The sequence below is a fragment of the Falco naumanni genome, chromosome 2, assembly GCF_017639655.2.
Source record: "Falco naumanni isolate bFalNau1 chromosome 2, bFalNau1.pat, whole genome shotgun sequence".
Lineage (NCBI taxonomy): Eukaryota > Metazoa > Chordata > Aves > Falconiformes > Falconidae > Falco > Falco naumanni.
The window spans coordinates 9195508-9215799 of record NC_054055.1 but is presented as its reverse complement, the minus strand read 5'-3'; the positions used below and the strand labels follow the sequence as shown (position 1 = coordinate 9215799).

Here is a 20292-nt window from a genome sequence, read left to right as displayed (position 1 = left end):
ATGTAGGTGATCTGACTGGAATATGAAAAGAACTGTGGATGACAAGCTAACTGAATAGAAAAAACACAATGGATAGTGATGGAGCAATATGGTGCGGGTCACAGCCCAGGATGCTGTGATGATGCACTGCTGATGAGCAGCAAAACTGCTGCAAGAGGTTTTGGAGGGATGGGGCAGTCCCTTTTCTTGGCAGGCACCTCATCCCTGTTTGGCACCCCACTGAGCAGCCTCACCAGGGTGGGCAACCAGCTGGCAAAGCTTCCTGGTAGTCATAGCCTGAACACGCCCCATGCACCCTGACACACGCATTAAGCAATGAGAGATTGTGAGAGGCATGATGTGCATTATTTCACTGGAAAGTGGAACTGGGTATTTGTCCCTAAGACAATGTTCTGGAGTAACTGCCCAAATAAGGTGTGAAATGAAAAGGCATATATATATATATATCCCATATATCTCTCTATATATATCTGAAGACACACATACACATATATATATAAAAATGTCATATATATACACATATGAAAATGCATATATATAAAAATGTCATATATATATATATATACACACACACATATACACACAGAGAACTGGTATAAAAACCCAGTTCTCTGTATAAAATTAACTTTTACCTGAACATTATGCTTCGAGATAGTGCAACATGTCTCTGGGAACAGGCAACATACATGAATATTAGTAAAAAGGTGAGATGCTGATAAAGGTCTTTCCAAGAGCTACAGTTTTCCTATAAAAATATTTTCAAGAGACAGTCAAGAAAGAGTGTATGACCTGACAGGGAGAAAAGCAAAAGAGATGCTATTTTTGTCTCCTGAAAGACTGGTGGTAATTACAACAGTTGAGAAAAAAAGCAGATTACTGGCTCATCTCTTTTCCCTCTGTAATATTTCCATCCTTTGCCATTCTTTTTGATTCAGTAAAAAAATCTGAAAAGCCCTCAACCACTGTGGGTTTTAGGATTAGGAAAGGAAAGGCTATTTTTGTTCAGCCTGAAGGCCTATGGTAGGGAGAATTATCAAGAATTCAGTGTACTGCTTTGGCAGATATATAGCCCTGCTAACAGCTACTAACATGTTCTGCTCCTTTTGGTGTAAAGGGGAGCATCAGAAGATACCTGGGATATGATCTTGAGTTCATTGTAGCACAAAATATACTTTTGAATTGAGTTTGTGCTCACATAACTCCTGTAGCTTCCTCCAGCATGAATATCAGACAAACTTTTGGGCTGCTCTACTTTCCATTGATTATCCATAGACCAGTGGGCCCCTTAGTCTGAGACAGCAATCACTTAGGACATCATAACCATGTTATCTTCACTTTATTTATGCTACCTTCATTTATCTTTTCTAAGTTTGAACCTTTAAGGTAGCCCGTGTCCTGGAAACCCTGGCCTTTGCTGCAGCAGCACAGAGCAGCCGTAGGGAACCAGAGGGACGGACTGGTTGCTTTCATACTCCAGCCACCTTCAATGACAACTAGAAAAGCTGGTGAAGATCATTACTACAATTATATGAATGAAGCTAGAGACTGAACTTGGTCAACACAACTGAAGCACTATCTTTGCTTTGTGAAATGAAGCTGTTTATACCAATATTTATATTCTTTTCCTTATTACACAGGTGCTAACATCTCTAATTGGTTTGATATCTTTAAAAATGTTAATGGGACCTAGGATTCTGATGATGTCTCTGAACCTGAACAAATAAGTTTCTTTCAGTCAGAATGAACAGAACATGAAAGAAAAGTAATTTTATTGGGTTAAACCAGAGATCCAGTTAGCCCAGCAGCTTTTTCTGAAGTTACCCAGTAACAGATGTTGAAAAGCAAAAGTAGAGGAAACATGATCCTTCCCCTTTTATAACGTCTCTGCTTCTTGAAATCAACAATTAGCATGTCCTGAGCTACATGACAAAAGTGTTAAAAGTCGTCATTGGATCCATTGCTTGCTAACTTATCTAATTCCTTTTAAAATTATTTTTATACAATATCCTGTAATAATGAGCACCAGAATTTAATTTTGCATTGTATGGAAAGGTACTATCTGATTGTCTGACTTGTCTGATTTAAACCTGAGACCAGAAGATATCGCTGGAGCTCCCTAATTGTGAGTCACATTCCCTAGTTTTGTATCCATCCTGATTTTGTAGACTTTAATTTCACAAGCCATGGATTGGAGGAGTCCAATGAAACTAATTACAAGTGATATAAATATTCTAAATCACATTTACAAATAAAAAAAAAGTTGAACTAATTTTCTAGATGAGGTAATGCACCCAAGTTTGGCTTGAAAAAGAGAAACTTTTGGGCCTTTGAAAATATTATCCTTTAGCTATCCCTGCTAACAGGTTTGTCAACTGTTTGTCTTAGCAATGCTGAGTGTGTTCTTAAACACCTTTTCAGTGAGACACAAGAAGCTGATCAGCTACAGATGTCACACCATCTGTAATTCTTTCTTTGTACCTCATCTCCAGATTTGAGATTAAAAATGAGGTATAAATGCATAAAACTTTAAGAACTTGTAGAATAACTAGACAGCTCATGTTTTAAAATCTTAGTTTAGCTCAAAGAAATTTTTGCACTAATGCATGAAACCTTTGCTGTGGGTTATTCGCTCTTAAACATTGCTTCTAAAGGGGAAGAAAGGTTGAGGCCAGCAAGATGATTCTGGTAAAATTGCAACAGGATAACCCTTTTACTTGTGCAAAAAAACTCAAGGATTCTCTGCATTCAGTTAATTTTGTTTAAAAAAAAATCTTCCATGCACAGCTGGCCAAATTTAGCCCACAAAAAGCTATTCTCCCAATTTAATCTTTAGGGTAAATTAAGACAGTACTGCTTGTCCACATGGTCATGAATGTATGGGCATAAGGGTGCAACAGACACATATAAGCCCTTTGCTATCTGAATTTTAGCTTGATTTCAAAACAAAAGAGTTCTTTAGGCCTACTGCAGCCCTGTTTATCTGGACTGAATTTCTTCCAGATAAAAAACCCTAAAGCATACGCTGTTAGACAGCTTACACCACTTCTTTTTGAACACTGAAAGACTAAATGGAAATGCCAGTCCCTAGAAAGCACATACATACATGTGTGCTCAAACACCTCATTTCACATGTTGATCCTTAATTTAACAGTGAACACTTCTTCCCTTTATGCTCTTCCAAACACAAGCATGAATTATCTTTTCCCAGAAAGCCTTGAAATTGTAGGATTTTTAAATATTTTTTTTTAATACACAAAAGCAAATTTTAGCAAATACTAACAATAGAAAGTGTGCTTTCAAAAGGGTACAGTGTTCTTGGTCTGTAATTACGCAATTTCCTAAACACTGAAACAAACATTGACATGAATGGCTGTGAGATTAATGTTGCACTGATGACAAAAATAGAAAAACAATTTGGGGAATCAAGAGGTAATTAAATTCTTGACAGACTCACTTGAATAAGGGCCATTAGTTATATGAATGAATTATTTCCCTGAGGCTTTGATTATATACAGGAAATAGACATTTAACAAGTGATTTCATTGGCAATATAAAGCTTATTGTCTCTCCAAATAAATGGCGACATTAATTTACGGGTTTGCAGAGACTGGCCATTTCAAAATGAAAAATGGAATTCTGACTCCTGAAGAAATGCAATGAGATGAATACATCCTTTCACAATTTGTACCATATTTTATACATTTTGTAACATATTTTATACCAAGCTATCTGCATGTGCAAATAACGTGCAGAGCCTGAACTCTTGATTCCTCGTACCTTATAAATCTGGAAAACTGGGTTCAGTCTGTGCAATTATTCTGCATTTACACTGAACTCAGGTACTGTTCTGTAGGGCAGTAACAGGGAAGTATTTGCAAGTCTGGAATACTGTTTTGCTGGCAGGTAGCGGTTTGGGACCCACTGCACTAGAAAATGTTTGTCCATAGCAAGAGGAACTTCTTACCCTGCTAATTTGAGTGAAAGACAAAATAAACTGGAATAATGGAATAATTATTATGGGAACAATAGAATAATAATTCTTCCCATGACAGAGGGAAACTGAAGCAGAAGAGATTAAGAATGAGAATTACAGATGAGGCAGAGGACCACAGGAACAGCCAGTCTGGAAGGGACCTGCTGAACCACTTGGTTTTGCCCCTTGCTAGCACCTACCTACGACTGTGTCCTCTCATCACCCAGTTTTGGCCCTGCCCTGTGTTTTCTGTGGCCAAACAGGACTTTTTGCTGATGATTGCTGAAGCTCTGTCTCTTGGTTTGCTCACAGAAACCCTCAGCTGTAAATCCCATGCGTGCCAACTGGACTGTTGTAAAAAGTAAATTCCTGTGAATGCAAAGTCAAGTGTTCACTACTGCTATAAATACAAGCTACCCTTCAGCAGGAAAATACACCTCAACAGCCAGAACTGTGGACATATAACTCTCACCAGCCAGATGGCAACGTACAGGGAATTAGACATCAGGCTAGTGAGAACTGTCGGCTGTTGAGCATGATGAAGTGATGCTGCAGAGTGGGAGGTAGCACCGGTGGAAGGGAACTTGCATGTGTTGTGTTGGCTGACCCGTTGTGCCTGCTGTGAAACACACCTGTGTTCAATGTCTGTCACAACTGTCAAAGCAGAACATCCAAAACCTAATTTTTGCATCCAGGACTCTTCAAGTTTCAATCTTTTGTTTGAGATTTAACAGCTTGTGAAGCCAGGGAATTTACACTTGTTGCCCTATTTCATTAAACAATTATCAATCTGCATCGGTTTTTAAAGTCTTTTCTTCCCTATCCACCCTTTAACTAAAATCACAGCTGTCACAATGTTCTTTATTTTCCTAGTACCTTCCAATTAGGAGGCACTGTCAGTCAGTATTATTATAGAAAGAATATTTAATTATTTTGAAGATTGTATCATACTATACTCCTGTCTGTATTTCACTGTACTCCAGGTCTTGGTTGCAACAATCTAAATATTCCTTATGTTGCTAAAATTTTCTCGACCCTAAAACATATGAAACAATTACAAAGTGCAATTTCAAAAGATTTCACTATTTACCTACCCCTTTTGCATCAATTACACCAGGTTTTGCGTTGAATTTCACTGTCTTCAAACGCGCACGCTCCTTCCTTTCAACTCTGGGGAAAAGAAAACACAAATAAAGAAACACATGTTGATTGTAGCAGTGTTTTGTACAATACATTTGATATCTGATCTCCCAAGGCCATTAGTGGCTTACTATACATACAGTGAGCATTTAAAGCAAATTAATAAGTTGGAAAGAGAGAGACATAAGGTCACTTCCCCAGCCAAGCAGCAGTTTCGTGGCAAACACAGGACTGTATTCAAGGAGTCTTGGCTGTCCTATACCAGCAGAACGGCACTGCCTCCCAACGCACGTGGGAGTGTGATAAAAGCTCATTCAAGACCCTGTCTAATTTAAGCTGTCAAAAAATCAGGCAACATTTAAAGTTCTTCTGTGGTCAGAGGAATGAAACAAGGATGGAGAGAATAAGCTGTTCACCTCACTGCTTTCAGATGTGCACTTTACAATGGAGTAAATTTTAGATCATGCAAATAAGGTAAAGTGAATCTCACAATTTCTGAATATATTTTTTTTAAAAAAACACACCTGTATTTTCAGACCAATGAACTTCAAAAATACCTTCAAAATACCCTAAAAATTAACTTAAAATTGCTTACAAAACAGCATGTGACAAACAGCAGTGAACTGTCTAAGTTCATGGCCAGTGCAAAGTAAAAAGGGTGAAGCTACACCTGGCGGGTTGAGAAGGTGTAAGAAATTGTAGTTGTTGGAAAGGAGAGTCTTGTTCCTTCCCCCTGCATTGCTTCACTTCCCTTTGCCCCCAGCAGTGCCCCTCATTGCTGCCTCCCTCCATCAGAAAACTAACCAAGTAATAGAAGGGAATAGATTGTAATGTTTTCAAGGTGCTAATCAGCTGACTGCACGGATCCAGAAGCTTGTCTGACTGGAGCAGACAGGACGAGGGGAAGTGGAAGCTCCTTTCCCTTATGCTTCAGAGCAACCTTTGCCTTGAATCTCAAAAAAACCCAGAGAATTTCTTCTAACCTGAGTTTGAGGGAGGTACCTGAAAGCTTTCCAGGGGCCAATGTGTTATTGAGCAATACTTAACAAATGAGTTAGGTATTTTAAGTTTCTCAAATTGCTTCAAACCCATAAACCAACATTCTCCAGACACATTCTTTGCAGAGCCCTTTGCACATGATCACTGTTTAAATCTTAGGTTCTACAATACTGACTTTACAATGCCACAGATTTTTGACGGTCTTGACCTCAGCTCAACTTAAGTAATTTTGAAAATGTTATCACTGAAAGTTTTTCTTCTTTTAAAAACCCAATCTAACCTAAAAAAAAAAAAAAAATTCAAAATTATCTTCTGAAAGATGGAGGTATGCTATTTGTTACAATGTTCAAGTGCACAGAAACTTTCTTGAGGCTTTGATTACTTAAAACTACATAGTTTGGCCAGAGAGCATTTCTGAGGAGATATATAAATGCTGGGGGCAGAAAAGCTATTTTCAGCCACTGTAAAACGCTGTGAATTGGGTGATTGGTCTTATTTAAACCATGCCCTCCACAAACATCTGCAAGCAGTTAGAATGCAAAGAATTTGTTTTTCTGACTCATTTCAGTGAAGACAACATTGCTAACGGGTTAGCTCTGCAAAAAAGGTGTGGCAGGTTGACACTACCAAATAATGTAGCCAAATAGGAGAGGACACAAACATTTCAGGATTTTTATTTTGGGCTAGTCCTAGTCTAGCTCCATGAACTGACCATCCATTAGCAGGTGGGTGCATTGGGTGAGCTCGTCTTCGAGAACAGTTTAATACAAACAAATCTAGTACATGTTCACCCAAAAGATGAACTAAAGTGCAGAAAGAGAGGGCAAAAATTGTATTTGCTTTGAAAGCTCAGTCCTGGTCTGAAAAACAAGAGCACACAGCCCCTGTGAGCTCACCTGCCGGGACCTGAGCCCAAACTGCTGTGTGGTATGACCCAAAATTTGGCTTAGTCTGTACAGTTCTGGTATTCATAGATTTAAAGAAAGTTGAAAAGCTCTAATGAAAAGACTCAGATGTTACTCGAACCTGATATCCACAGCTTCAGTAAAATGGATTTGCCAGATGGACCACTTGGTGGGTAAAGAATTGGCTGGATGGTCACACTCAAAGTGTTGCAGTCAACAGCGCTCAACTTGATGTCCAAGTAGAGATCAGTGATGAGTATCTTCCTCAGGGGTTGCTATTGGTACCAGTGCTGTTTAACATCTTTGCCAGCAACATGGACAGTGTGATCAAGTGCACCCTCAGCAAGTTTTCTGACAACATGAAGCTGTGTGGTATGGTCAACATGCTGTAGGGAAAGGATGCCATCTAGAGGGACCTTGACAGGCTTTAGAGGCGGGCCTATGCAAACCTTATGAAGTTCAGCGAGGCTGAGTGCAAGGTCCTTCATGTGGGTCAGGGTGATCCCAAGTACAGACACAGGCCGGACAGAGAAAGGACTAAGCGCAGCCCTGAGGAGAAGGACTTGGGGGTGTTGGTGGATGAGAAGCTCAACATGACCCAGCAACGTGCGCTTGCAGACCAGAAAGCCAACCAAATCCTGGGCTGCATCAAAAGCAGCATGGGCAGCAGGTCAAGGGAGGTGATTCTCTGCCTCTGATCTGCTCTGGTGAGACCCCACCTGCAGTGCTGGGCTCAGCTCTGGGGCCCCCAGCACAGGGAAGACATGGACCTGTTAGAGGAGGTCTAGAGGAAGCCACAAAGATGATCAGAGGCTGGAGTACCTCTCCTATGGAGACAGGCTGGGAGAGTTGGCGTTGTTCAGCCTGGAGAAGAGGAGGAGACCTTATAGCAGCTGCCAGTGCCTAACAGGGCCAACAAAGACACTGGAGAGGGGCTTTTTACAAGGGCAGGCAGTGACAGGACAAGGGGGAATGGCTTTAGACTGAAAGAGGGGAGATTTAGATTAGCTATTAGGAGGAAATTCTTCCCTGTGAGTGTGACAAGACGCTGGCCCAGGCTGCCCAGAGCAGCTGTGGGTGCCCCATCCCTGGCAGGGCTCAAGGCCAGGCTGGACGGGGCTGGGAGCAGCCTGGGCTGGTGGAAGGTCCCTGCCCACGGCAGGGGGATTGGGACTGGATAGTCTTTAGAATCATAGAATCATTTGGGTTTGAAAAGTAGGATCATCAAGTCCAACCATTAACCCATGACTGCCAAGTCCATCACTAAACCATGTCCCTAAGCACTGAATCTATGTGTTTTTGAAATACCTTCTGGGATGGTGGTTCCACCTCCCTGGTCAGCCTGTTCCAATGCTTGGCAACTTTTTCAGTGAAGAAACTTTTCCTACTATCCAATCTAACCCTCCTCTGGTACAACTTGAGGCTGTTTCGTCTTGTCCTGTCGCTTGTTACTGGGAGAAGAGACTGACCCCCACCTGCCCACAGCCTCCTGCCAGGCAGCTGTAGAGAGCGAGAAGGTCCCCCCTGAGCCTCCTCCTCTCCAGGCTAAACACCCCCAGTTCCCTCAGAAATTTAATATGGGTTGCCCCTGGTCTTTAAGGTCCCTTCCAACCCAAATCATTCTATGATTTTATAATTCTATGAAGCTACTCATGTCCCTACTCACTTTGACTAATATGGTCGTTACTGGAAAAGTGACATTTACTACCTTTGCAAAATCATCTACAGAATCTATCATCTATGGGCCCAAGCAAGAAAATCCAATCATCTATGTATAATTGAAACAGTAACTCTATTTGTCTAAGGTTAAGAATTGCTCTAGGAAATCTAAGTTGAGTCCTGCAAAGCTAGCTTATAAGAGCTCGATATTGTACTTTTATTAGACAATAAATAGCTAGGGAAAAAAGTGAGGTTTATTATATCCTCCAAAGTTGTCCACATATGAGCCTTTTTTGAACTTTCACAGTTTCCCAGAAATGACAGTAGAATGCATTCCTGTAAAACTCTTGGTTTCTAAGTCTAGATAGTAAGAATACGTAGTTTCAGATAATTATTTTTTAAAATGCAAACTCTAGTCTTTTGATAGAATGATAATTAACACGTTTCTTTCTGTCTGAGTGGGCTTATATATTTCCTACTGAAACACAGTGAATGTTGGTTACTATAGTTACAGTTTAAATTTAAAATAAATGCATTTTTCTGTAAGTGTGGAATATTCACATGGAAACAGCTCAAATGAAGCTTTCAAATTAAATCTGTGTTATTAAAAACACATGAACAGTCTCAAACTTAAATGAGCAGATAGAGTCCCTTGGTAGTACCGGTAAGAAATTAAGACTTGAGGCTGTGTAATTGCCTAAACAGGACAGATGCCTTCTGAGAAAATAATTAGCTCAAATGAACACAGTATTCTACTTATTAATCTATGTTAACATTTAAACTCATTCCAGTTATGTCTAACTTCCTGCAACATCTGCTTTTAACTTCATTTCTTATTCAGTGCATAAAGAAATTTGGAAATTAACCCTGAAGAGTGAATCTTATTTATGAAATTCACCATAATTGCATTAGCAGCCACGGAGGCATCGCTGCTTTCTACAGGCATAGCAGACAGATGAGGGGCTGCAGAAACATTCTGCACCGCTTTGAGAAGTATATAAATAATGTCATTAAGTGCCATTAATCCTCCAGGCAAACATACCGACAACATTCATACATGCTCAGCATGCCTGCTGAATATTACAAATGTTTCATAACCTGGTACTGTATTAAGGATAGCACGCAGTGTTGCCCCCTGTTGCAATTTTCCTGACACCTTCCACAATAAAACTGTTCTCGGTTACTTATAATTTAGCTGAACTGTAAACTTCCAAGGTGAAATTTCATGTGTCTCAGGGTGATTATATTACTGTTGTTGCCCGAAGTGTCAAAGAAATGGGTTAGCTGTTGGAAAAAATGCTGGGGTAGAATAAATGGTTTTGCCCACTTTCAAATATGCTCCTAAAGTACATCAGCTCTGGTGCTCTACTGCCTTCGTGTCTTGGGTCTGGGACTTAAAATGTGGCATGTCTTGCCCTGGTGTCAGGAATATATTCTCTTTTTCCTGAAGGACTCAATGCAATGTCTGAATGCCTGAAGAGCCTTGGTTTTACATGCTCTGGAGAACTCTGTTAGAATGTAGCTTGACTTTCCAAAGATTTAGTCTTTGCCGAGGTGGTCAGAGTGCATGAATGCGGTGAACTAAGGCGTTCCCACAATTTCTCATCTGAGCTACTGAGACACTTTTGCCATAGGCAGAGCTAAAGAGGGAACTGAAATGATGAAGAGAGAGTCTTGAATAGCAGTTCTTTTAGCATCATTGATGCAGCTCTTAGCAAATATATTTTTTAAAAGAACACCCATTCAAGCACTTTTAGCACTTTTTTTGAGCCTTTGGGTCTGTAATCACCATATTTATGGAAAAATACACCTGACTCCTTTTTTTCCCCAAGAAAAAGGGAGTTTAGGCACAAAAGGTTTTTTTGCAGCAGCTGACATCGTGAACGCCTAAATGGCATGCATGAGTGTCAGTTCCTTACATTGCTTTAGTTGACAGCAAACCTACCGTCCCTTGGACAACAATTTGATCAATCAGCTGAGGAAATTGTCTTTAAAAGAAGAAATATTTCACTTCAAACTGTATCCATTTTTCTTTCACCACTCCTGCAAAAGCAAGATTATGCGGAGTTGTGCAAAGAAAATGAAGTGAAGGGGGAGGATTCCTATCTGCCAAATTTGCAGAGGCCCAGATTTGCGACACTGGCTTGCTGATGTACACATCGCTCCTGTGCCCATTTCTAATTATCTATCTGCTCGACAGAGCTAACCTAAGGGATAAGGAAAGCACAAATACAATTTCCAAAAGTACTTAATGGCTCAAGTCCCATTTTCAAAAGTGCCTGGGGGTCACTGAACTCGATGAGATTTCAAGAAATGTTCAAAGACACCTGCATCCAGCATGCAGATGTGAGTTTGGAGATGAAAAGCTCTGAGCCCTATGTGGAAACTAGCACCAACTGGTGGGGGTTTCACCTCCGGCTTTCCACCTGCTCTCCAAAAGTGTGACTCCCTGCAGAAACACTGCTGTGTACAGGGAAATGACTCCCTGCAGAAACACTGCTGCGTACAGGGAAATGGTCTAAGACCATCTGAGATCTGGGACAGCTGGAGCATACCCTGTATACTTGTTTTCTCTGGAAACCTTGCTTGGGAGTAGACACCTCGTGGCCCTTTTTTCAAAAAATGGTCAGGATTCATTCTCTTCTTCCCAAGTAAAGCTAAAGAAGTGGAGAGGTACATTGAAAATACACCTCACACTTCAGTGTGTCCTCACTAGCCAGTTCAAGGCTTCAGTTTGTTTGGATGCTGTTCTCTTCCTACTCCTCTCCTGAGGAACTTACTACTGGGATGCAACTCTCGCTGCAGTGTGATGTCTATCTGCTTTTGTGTTTCTGCGCATGCGCAGCTGTTGAAAATGGGTCTTTGAGATTTTTCAAAATGAGATTTTCAGTTCTTCTTGTGCACTGCAAACAAGAAGAAATCAAGCATAACTTGGCCAGACATGAACCATGATCTTCCATTGCTGGGGGTTAATGGACCACTGGGAATTTTGTCAGTGCCTTTCTAAAGGCCCTAATCAGTCTTCACAGCTGAGATATAAAACACCAAGTGAGACACGCTTTAATCTTCAACAACAGCATTCATCACTGACGTAGAATACATACGTACATTGCAAATTGGTATCGAGAATCAAATGAAATGGCCATAGTCATCTAATCTGCACAGATTTGGCACAAAAGTGTTCTGCAGAATGAGTTATTTCCAAATCCAGCATGAGAACTGTAGTAAGTATAGAAGAATACAATGTGAAATAGATATTTGAAAGACCCTGCTATATTTCACATCTGTATTAACATGTTTCTTCTTTTCTTGCTTCACCATTTCCAGGTCATCCACTTTATATTTGTTTTGCCTGCCCATCAAGTGAAAGAAGTGAAACGATGTATTATTATTTATGGTCCAAATAAGTGGACTTGGTCCATGGTTTTTTATTGCTTTCATCCTCTGCACTGCTTGGTGTTGTTTATGTGAGCTCTGAGCTTAGATTCCCATTCCCAAAACTATTTTTGAGCATTCCTGAAGTGGTATTTTTGCAACAGAACATGTATTTTTCAGGAGGAGAGAATGTACTCTCATTCAGCAATCCACTTTCAGTGACTTGATTATAGGGAGCAGCTCAGCACCTGGTCAATATTTTATGAGAAGAGTGGACCTAATGCCATTAGGAATTGAATTCTCATAAAATACATATGTACACATACATATCAATTTTATTCCATATTTATTTTTGCCAATGAGATTAGGAAGTATAGTCAGGGAACTTATTTTAGACAAAGCTTACATGATTATCACACCTTAAAAAGTTTTCATCTAAGGATTAAAGTATTAAGGAATGTTTAGAAAGGTAGACAGTTTATAGGAAACTGTTAAAAATAGAACTCGAGTGGATAAACATGCCCTTCTACCAAGCTGAGCAGAATAACAAATTCAAGTTGGCTTTTTCCCCACAGGGACTTCTGTGCTGGGAAAACCTTTAGTTCCTTGTCCTTAAATGTTTGTGAAACATTGTTTTTCATGTACTTTCCCCCCCATTTTGCTCTGAAAGGAGAGAGTGGTTGCATGTATTTGTGGGGAGAATGTTGTCTGTTTGAGAACACAAGGATCAGGCTGGTACCATCATACACCTTTAGCTGGTATTAACAGATACAAGTTGCACAACAATTTGTAGTTAGATGCATTTAAACTAGTGGAAAATGGGTATCTTAGAATGATGTCCAGTTTGAGAGCAGTTTTGTGGCTGCACATCTTAAAGACAACAGGAAGATTATTATAAATATTTTAGTGGTTTTATAACAAATATATAAATATATATATATATGTATATACATACATACATGCACGCACACACACATCTATATATAAAAATGTACAAATACATTAAATATTCCATTAGGACCAAATCCTCTACTACAGCATACAGGCCGTATCCACGCTATAGTGGGAGCAGTAGTAAAAGCGGTGAGAAGTTACACTCAGCCATTCTGGGGCAATATGTGTGAAATCGCAGCCTAACTTACTTTCAGAGCCACAAACCCAAGTCAAGCAGTCATACACATGTCAGAAAATAGTGAAGCTTGACATTCATCAAGAAGTGGAAGGTTGCTGTCGTGTGGGGCTTGCAAGGTAGGAGATTTTCTGTGTACAGAGACTCAGCGGAGAAAAAGTGAAAAGAACTGGAGGTGTAAAATCAATGCTACAGCAAATTAAAATCTCTTTACTACTGAATTAGAACATCTGTCTGGGAATTTAATACACTTGTAACATGCACTTTGGTTTCATGCTTCTTGTTGATTCACTTTAACTAATGTTTTTCCATGGAGAGGGAATCTTAGATATAGGCAGCTCAGCTTGCTGCTACCCTTTATGGGAAGCTGAATTTGTTTTGTTTATCTGGACCATAGGAAGGACAATGAGGCAAATAAAAATTATTGTGATCAAAAGCCCAGCATACATGGAACTTCTAATCTAGATCTATACATCTATATGTCTAAATGTAACAAAAATATATTATAAATCTAATTCTGTTGGTCATTATAGTGTAAAATAGTGATTTTTGAAAATCGGGGAGCAGTTTGCATGTGTAAACATAGTGCCCAAACAGTATCACAGGCTGCCTGAGGCATTGGTACAGGACTGGTAGTTATGTCCCCTCACCCTGGAGAACCTGCCCGGTATAACTCTGCCCTGCTCTCACCTTAGACATTGGATGAATCTTTTTGGCAGATGTGGAACCAAGAGAAATTTGGCCTTCAATACTAATTCATTCATACTATAATGATTTACTTACTGTCAAACCACAACTGAAGGGGTTTGCAGCCTCTTATGTTGAAGTCCCACTGTTCCCAGCATCAATATGTTACCATATCACACCTTCATAGCATTATATTTGTTTTCTACCCAGCTGGATACTCAGTCCCATGGTCAAGAACAGCTCCAATGAGGCAATAAATAGATACTGACAAATGGACAAAACATTGTTTTCAGGTGTAGAAAGGGCTACAATGGTGTTTTAGCACTGCAGGATACTCAGCATTTAGTTTTTGTTAATCCCCACTGAGGTCACCGGCTCACCAGTTCATGAGATTTGGTCCTTGTGCAGATCAGGGGAGAAATACAGGCCACCCTCATTTCTTCATGCTGCCTCATTCATAAATGTCCCCTAGCTGCAGCGCTACCCTCCAAAACTCCCTCTTAAAGCCTGACTTTACAATTAATAATCAACCAGGCAACAAGTCCACACACTGGCAGCAGCACTGAAATCTAATGAAAAATAGCTTTCAGACTCCACTGAATCACTAAGAGGTAAAATCTGGTAATGTATCAAACATCCTGGAGAGAATAATGAATGGCAGCTCCCCTGTAATTATAAATTATGATTTCTTCTGGTATAACACATATCTCATAGGGGAGAAACAGAGTATGAAGTCTTGATTTATCTTTCAAAATTTCTCTTAGCTCATGCTAAAATGTCACTGTGTGAAGGGCTCTCCTATAAAAAGACGTAAAAAACATAGAAACCTAAACACTTGGACAGCAGTTACCATTACACAGCACCTTAAAGAAGTAATATAATGTACTTGTTATGGCTTTGTGTGTATATATACATATATACATGTATTTGTATACATATATATACACACCAAAATAAAATCAAAGCAGTCACTGGCTTTCAGAGCTATTTGATAATGGTTTCACTTGTGAAAAATGTAGGAATTGTATATTAGCTGTTGCTGGACAGGAGATCAAGTAGTAAAGCGACAGCTAAAAGACTCACCCTAGCACTAATAATCCCTGGATCTGTGTAGCTTCTGCCTGACCCAAAGCACAAAAAATGTTACAGTCCCATGCGGCAGTATTCCTGCATGCGTACATAGGCCGAATGAGTCCAAGTGCAACACCAAAAGGAAACCCCACCAACCCCAAAAACAAACCCCACCAAACCAACCCCTCACAAAACCCTAAAGAAAATAACAGAAATAAATGAGGGATTGAAAGGTACAAGACAAATATAAAATCTCTTCAGCCTACAACATCATAGGAAGTTGGGCTTGCAGGACAAGTCACAGCCCCAAAAACGGCTGCAGATGCTCCTTTTTCTCCTGTGCTATCACAAGGCATAATTTACTGCTAGGTATGACATATGCCATATTATATATAATGCAATGCCTATAGAAATAGTCACATATAAACCATAAGAGATACAGCATCCTGCAGTAAACAGCTTAACTGAAGATTTCCATGCCATAGTTGCCTACATTTGGTCAAATGAATCCCAGGACTACTCTGTTTTATATCAAGCCTCTCACGGTCAATAGCCCACACCTGCAGAGGAAATTCAACCCTGAATTAGTACGTTCAGGCAAGTATGATGAGCGTTATTCTCTGTATGCATTGATTGCTCATCTTCCCCTTGGGTGGTGTAAATGACCACAGAAGATGCTGGCAAAAGCACATCAGTCTCCCTGGCTCTGAGGGATCATCCAGAATCCACAGAAAGGAAATAATACTCACTTTTCAGTGCATTGGAAAAAATAACCTTGTACAACTGCAACCTTTTATGAAATACTAGCAACCTCCCCCCAGCCCAGCTCAGGTGTATCACATCATTACATTAACGCAGACAGAAAATCAGATGACATTGATTTTTCCAGACCTCTCAGATTCGCTACTGAAGAATCGGGATGACAAGTGGAGAGCATCTTTTAAAATTCAAGACTCTTATTTTTAGAATCTAACCAATCTATTTTCATTTTCCCCCCCTTTTTTTCTCCCAGTGTTTTTTAAGCCACACCTTTTTCCTAGGCTGTATCATACGTCTGACCTTGATTAGAGAGCCTTTATCTTTTGTCCTTGAAAACATCACTGTGCTGGTAACCCAATAAGCTTTAGGCACTTACGTCCTCTCTGCCTTACAGAAGATACATCTTAATCAGTTGCCTTGCTTTGCCCTTTTATCCCCTATAGTTGTTTTATTATGCATGACAGCTTTTTGTAGCTTTTCATAGTAAGCATCACACTGTCAGTGAACTTTGTGTGCATACTTCCCTCAGTAACAGCTGAACAGACTTTTTTCCCACGTGTGATCCAATCATGTCATCACAACAGTATTTACTGTAGCGGTTAATAGCAGGCAAGTGTTCCTTTTTCAATATCTGGAGACTAAATCTATTTAATGAGCACATTTTCCCCATCTTAAAAGTTACAATGTAGTTTTTATTTCTACTAATCAACTCCAAAATTGCTTTTTGCTGAAAATCCTGGTGTGCTTGCTATTCAAACATGGTCGTGGTTAAAGAAAATAAGGTCCTTGTGAGGCTTATGTCAACAAGGTATTTGATGGCCTTTCAGTTTACTTTTACATGATTTAGAACAAGGATTACTGTAAGTTCTATTAGCACCTGGACCAACTCTCTTGAAACAGCAGCAGGTGCTCTGTAGAGCATCAGATGCCCCACTTCCGCACTACAAAAAAAGGGCATGATAATTTTTATATTAATGCTAAAGTGAAATGGCTAGGAATAGAGAGTTTATATGCAGTATGGGAGCATTGCTGCAAAAGAGAAATATAATGTGGTTTGACAGATTTCATTTTCCTCCTACCTTTTCAGTTCTTGACCTTTCTATAGCAACTATCAACAGAGCAGAAAGTCATACTGATTTGTGTGGTAGTAGTGATACTATCAGAGACTTGTGGCCAATTTTACCAAAGCACCTAGACAGAGTAAATAAACAATGAGAGAGATGCAGATGTCAGTTCTCTCTCCGTCATTCAGCATGAATCCATCACAGCTAAACAAAGATTCAGATTTAGCTTGGATAATGGACAAAAATTCCTTCATTTACATTATACGAAAATTTTCTGTGATATTTATTATCCATCAGTTTCCAGGAGGCAGAGATTAAATTAACAGATTTTGAAGTCACAGAGGACCATTACATAATTTTTTATTTTATTTTTTTTTACATCACACAGGCTGAGAAGTTTAATTCTATTACACTTTCAAAAGAAAGACATACAGTCTTGATTTGAAAATGTCAAGACATTTATTACATCCCTTAGCAGTTTGATGCAATGGGTAATCGCCCTGACGTTAAAACATGTGCGCTACTTCAAATTCAGAGCTAATTCCCAGACTCAGGTTCTGGTTACTCCTTTTTCTGCCAAAGCTTTTTAGTAGACGGTGCTCTCTCTCCCTCCCCACCCCTTCTTTGTGAAGTTGCTAATACAGTATAATCGGGTGACCGTCGGAGTTTCTTTTCAGTACAGTTAAACAGCCTGAGGTCTTTAAATCTCACAGCAAAAATCCTATCTTCCAACTCTTCCAATAATAACTATGGGATTTTCCTCTACTGCCCCCATTTTTTCAGTAGATTGATGAGCCCTGTCTTCAGAATAAAATGAAATATTTTAATATCGTGGCCAAGGAAGTAGAAAGGATGAGCACTCACCTCCTTTTGCTGGGTATAACTCCCATCTCCTCACTGTCTCCCTCCAGAGTGACCCTCCTCGCCTGCCACCATTCATCGTCCGAGGCGTTGATGACGTGAAGGATGTCTCCATACTTAAAACTGAGTCCTTGGCTTGGGAGGCCACTGTCTTTGCTCTTGTCATAGTCAAACATGGCTCTGTAAAAGGAAATGAAGATATGAAGGTGGGTGATTTACTTCTGGACATTTTAGTGTATTTGATGTTGCAGCTAACCCTTGCTCCTTTCCAAAGGGAAAGGTCTTTCTCAGAGGAAAACTTTCCACTGTGAAGTTAACCTTTAGAGAATCCTCTTCTTTTTTAAGAGAAACAGAACAGTAAAGTATGGTAATTACTGTTTGACTTCATAAAGAACAATCACCAGATCAGAGTATCTAGTCAGAAGCCCCTCTTGCTACCTTGCCAGTAGCAGTTTGTGGCTGTTGAGGTGTCTTGTTCTCACACTCGGGTCTGCAGACACACATGCATTGGGAGGACTGAGGACAAGGGACCCAACCCATGCTCAGGGTAATGCAGTTCTTTAGGTGAATGGAGGCACCTCTCTTCTTAGCACCTAGTTCAGACCAGAACTGAGCTTTCAGAGAGAATCCTTTCATTATTCCTGCTCACGGTGCTCTGGTTCATGTCCTGGAGCTGTGTTAGGTTGAACACATTGGATTACTGAAATCTGAAACTAAACTGAAAGACGGCCTGACCAGAGCAGCACGTCTGACATACACCCCTCCAAATGCACTCAGGGTACACACAGCACCCCTGCTTTCACTGCCCACATCCAGCAGTGCAGCACCTGGTCAAGCAGACCTAGTTATATCCTTTGGTGTTGAAGATGTTTTCCACCAGTCTGAAGCAGACCTCTACCTTGGGTATGCCTACACAAAGAAGTCCTATGTATAGGACGTATGTAATAATACAGGTTGTATATACAAATCTAGGGACTCCATAAGCACAAACCGAGATTTTAAGGTGCCTGGCTATCAAACTGTGGCTGGGCATAATTCAGTATAAACTTACTGCCTAACTATTCAATCTAGATCCTGGGAAAGATCTCCAGCCTGCCCTGAGCTCTGTATTACCAAGCTACGGTGATACCAATTCTCAGCCTTGTCCAGTCCTATGCCTGGCACATAAACCAGCAGTCTGCAGGATAGGGATGCCCCAGTTTCTCAGGGGAAGACCCTGTACATGAATCCCAGCAAGGCTGTCCATGAGTGCAGGTTGCTCATTGGAGTTATTTAGCTAAACATCCAGATCTTGGTTTCTTACAGGAAAAAATACACGGGAATATTTTCCCCATGCAAAATACTGTTTAAAGATCATGTCTGTCAAGAATTGATGTTTATTTCCTATAGGGAAAATAATATCATTATAGCCCTGACTTCAGAAATGTTAGATCAGTAAAACCCCAAGAGGTGTATAATAATTCCTACCCTTCTATTGTCAGAAATAAAGCCATGGCAATCTCCTCCCTGGTAAACACTTCTGTGAGAAGGATTTGATATAATTAATTGTTGTGTATTGTAGTGTAATTGCAGAGAATGATTACAGCAGCTTTATGGGTAGATTTAAAATACTCAAGGCTACTTCTCATAATGAGAAGTTAATAAAAAATGGTTATCAGAGTTGTAACTATGCAGCCAAAATAATTTAAAAGCTCTCGCAAGCCCTCATCCTGCATGAAAGTTCTGGTTCAGAAGGAGGAAATAATGGTATTTGGAATACGTCTTCTCTTAAAAAGTTTAGTCAGGCACTAACATCTTCAGAAAAGCCCAAATAATTCCCTTCTCTGAGGATGAAGACTGCTGAATTTTACATAATTCGTGAGCTCAGATATGCTTGTGTCTTTCCTGGTAGATGTTCTTGGACTGCATGTAACCTTTGAAATTCCTATGAAAACTTGGCTGTATCTTAGTAAAAATGTTCACCCATAAAAGATTCTTATCAGTAGCAGGTTGTCTGCTGCTTTTTCAAATGAGGGTTTCTGTGAGAACATGTGATGAAGCAGCACAGAAATCCAGAAGCAGCTAAGTATCATCATCACCTCTTCTTAACCAATTAATGACACTTGATCTCTGGAGAAATAGCAGGGCACACGCAAGCAACGTTATCATCCTGTCCCTATGGCCCTTAACAGCATGCAGTGGTCTGAGTTTTACCACTGTATTGCACAGTCATTGTCTTAAAAATTCACTAAATAATTGTATACCTTGCCATAGAAGCCTATCAACACCTTGAAATTCTAACCACATGGTTGGCAACCCTGCTGAAGACTGGGCAGATGTAATACAATCCTGCATCCATGCATAATTAAATTATTCAAAACAAATGACTGCATCTTCTGTTGCAGAGAATATGCAAGACTGTCACATCCCAGCTGTAAAACACACGCCAAATTGGAAATGCCCCATATTTGGCAAGTTCTAAGATGAAGGGTGTGCTTCAAAAGCTAAGTAGTAGAAAGAAAGTAGAGCAATGTTCTTTGTCCTTGAAAAGACATTTGCACCCTCGTATTAACTTAAAATCACTGACTGCCATTATGCTAGCTGATGTTAACCATGAATGCAGATGGCAATGTTTGCTGCTGACTTACTCTGATTGGAGTAATCATGTGCAATGCTAATTAAAATGGGATT

At 40.0% G+C, this 20292-nt stretch overlaps 1 protein-coding gene across 21 annotated transcripts in view; it reads right to left on the bottom strand.

Moving 5' to 3' along the window:
• DLG2 (discs large MAGUK scaffold protein 2) overlaps positions 1-20292 on the bottom strand; it is a 1042746-nt gene that overhangs the window by 40635 nt on the left and 981819 nt on the right. For all 21 annotated transcript variants that reach the window (XM_040583241.1, XM_040583240.1, XM_040583242.1 and 18 more), the window contains 2 exons: positions 17626-17802; positions 5068-5143 (listed from right to left, as the gene is read on the bottom strand). In XM_040583241.1, coding sequence (XP_040439175.1) covers positions 5068-5143; positions 17626-17802 — 253 coding nt within the window. The remainder of the gene's footprint in view (positions 1-5067; positions 5144-17625; positions 17803-20292) is intronic.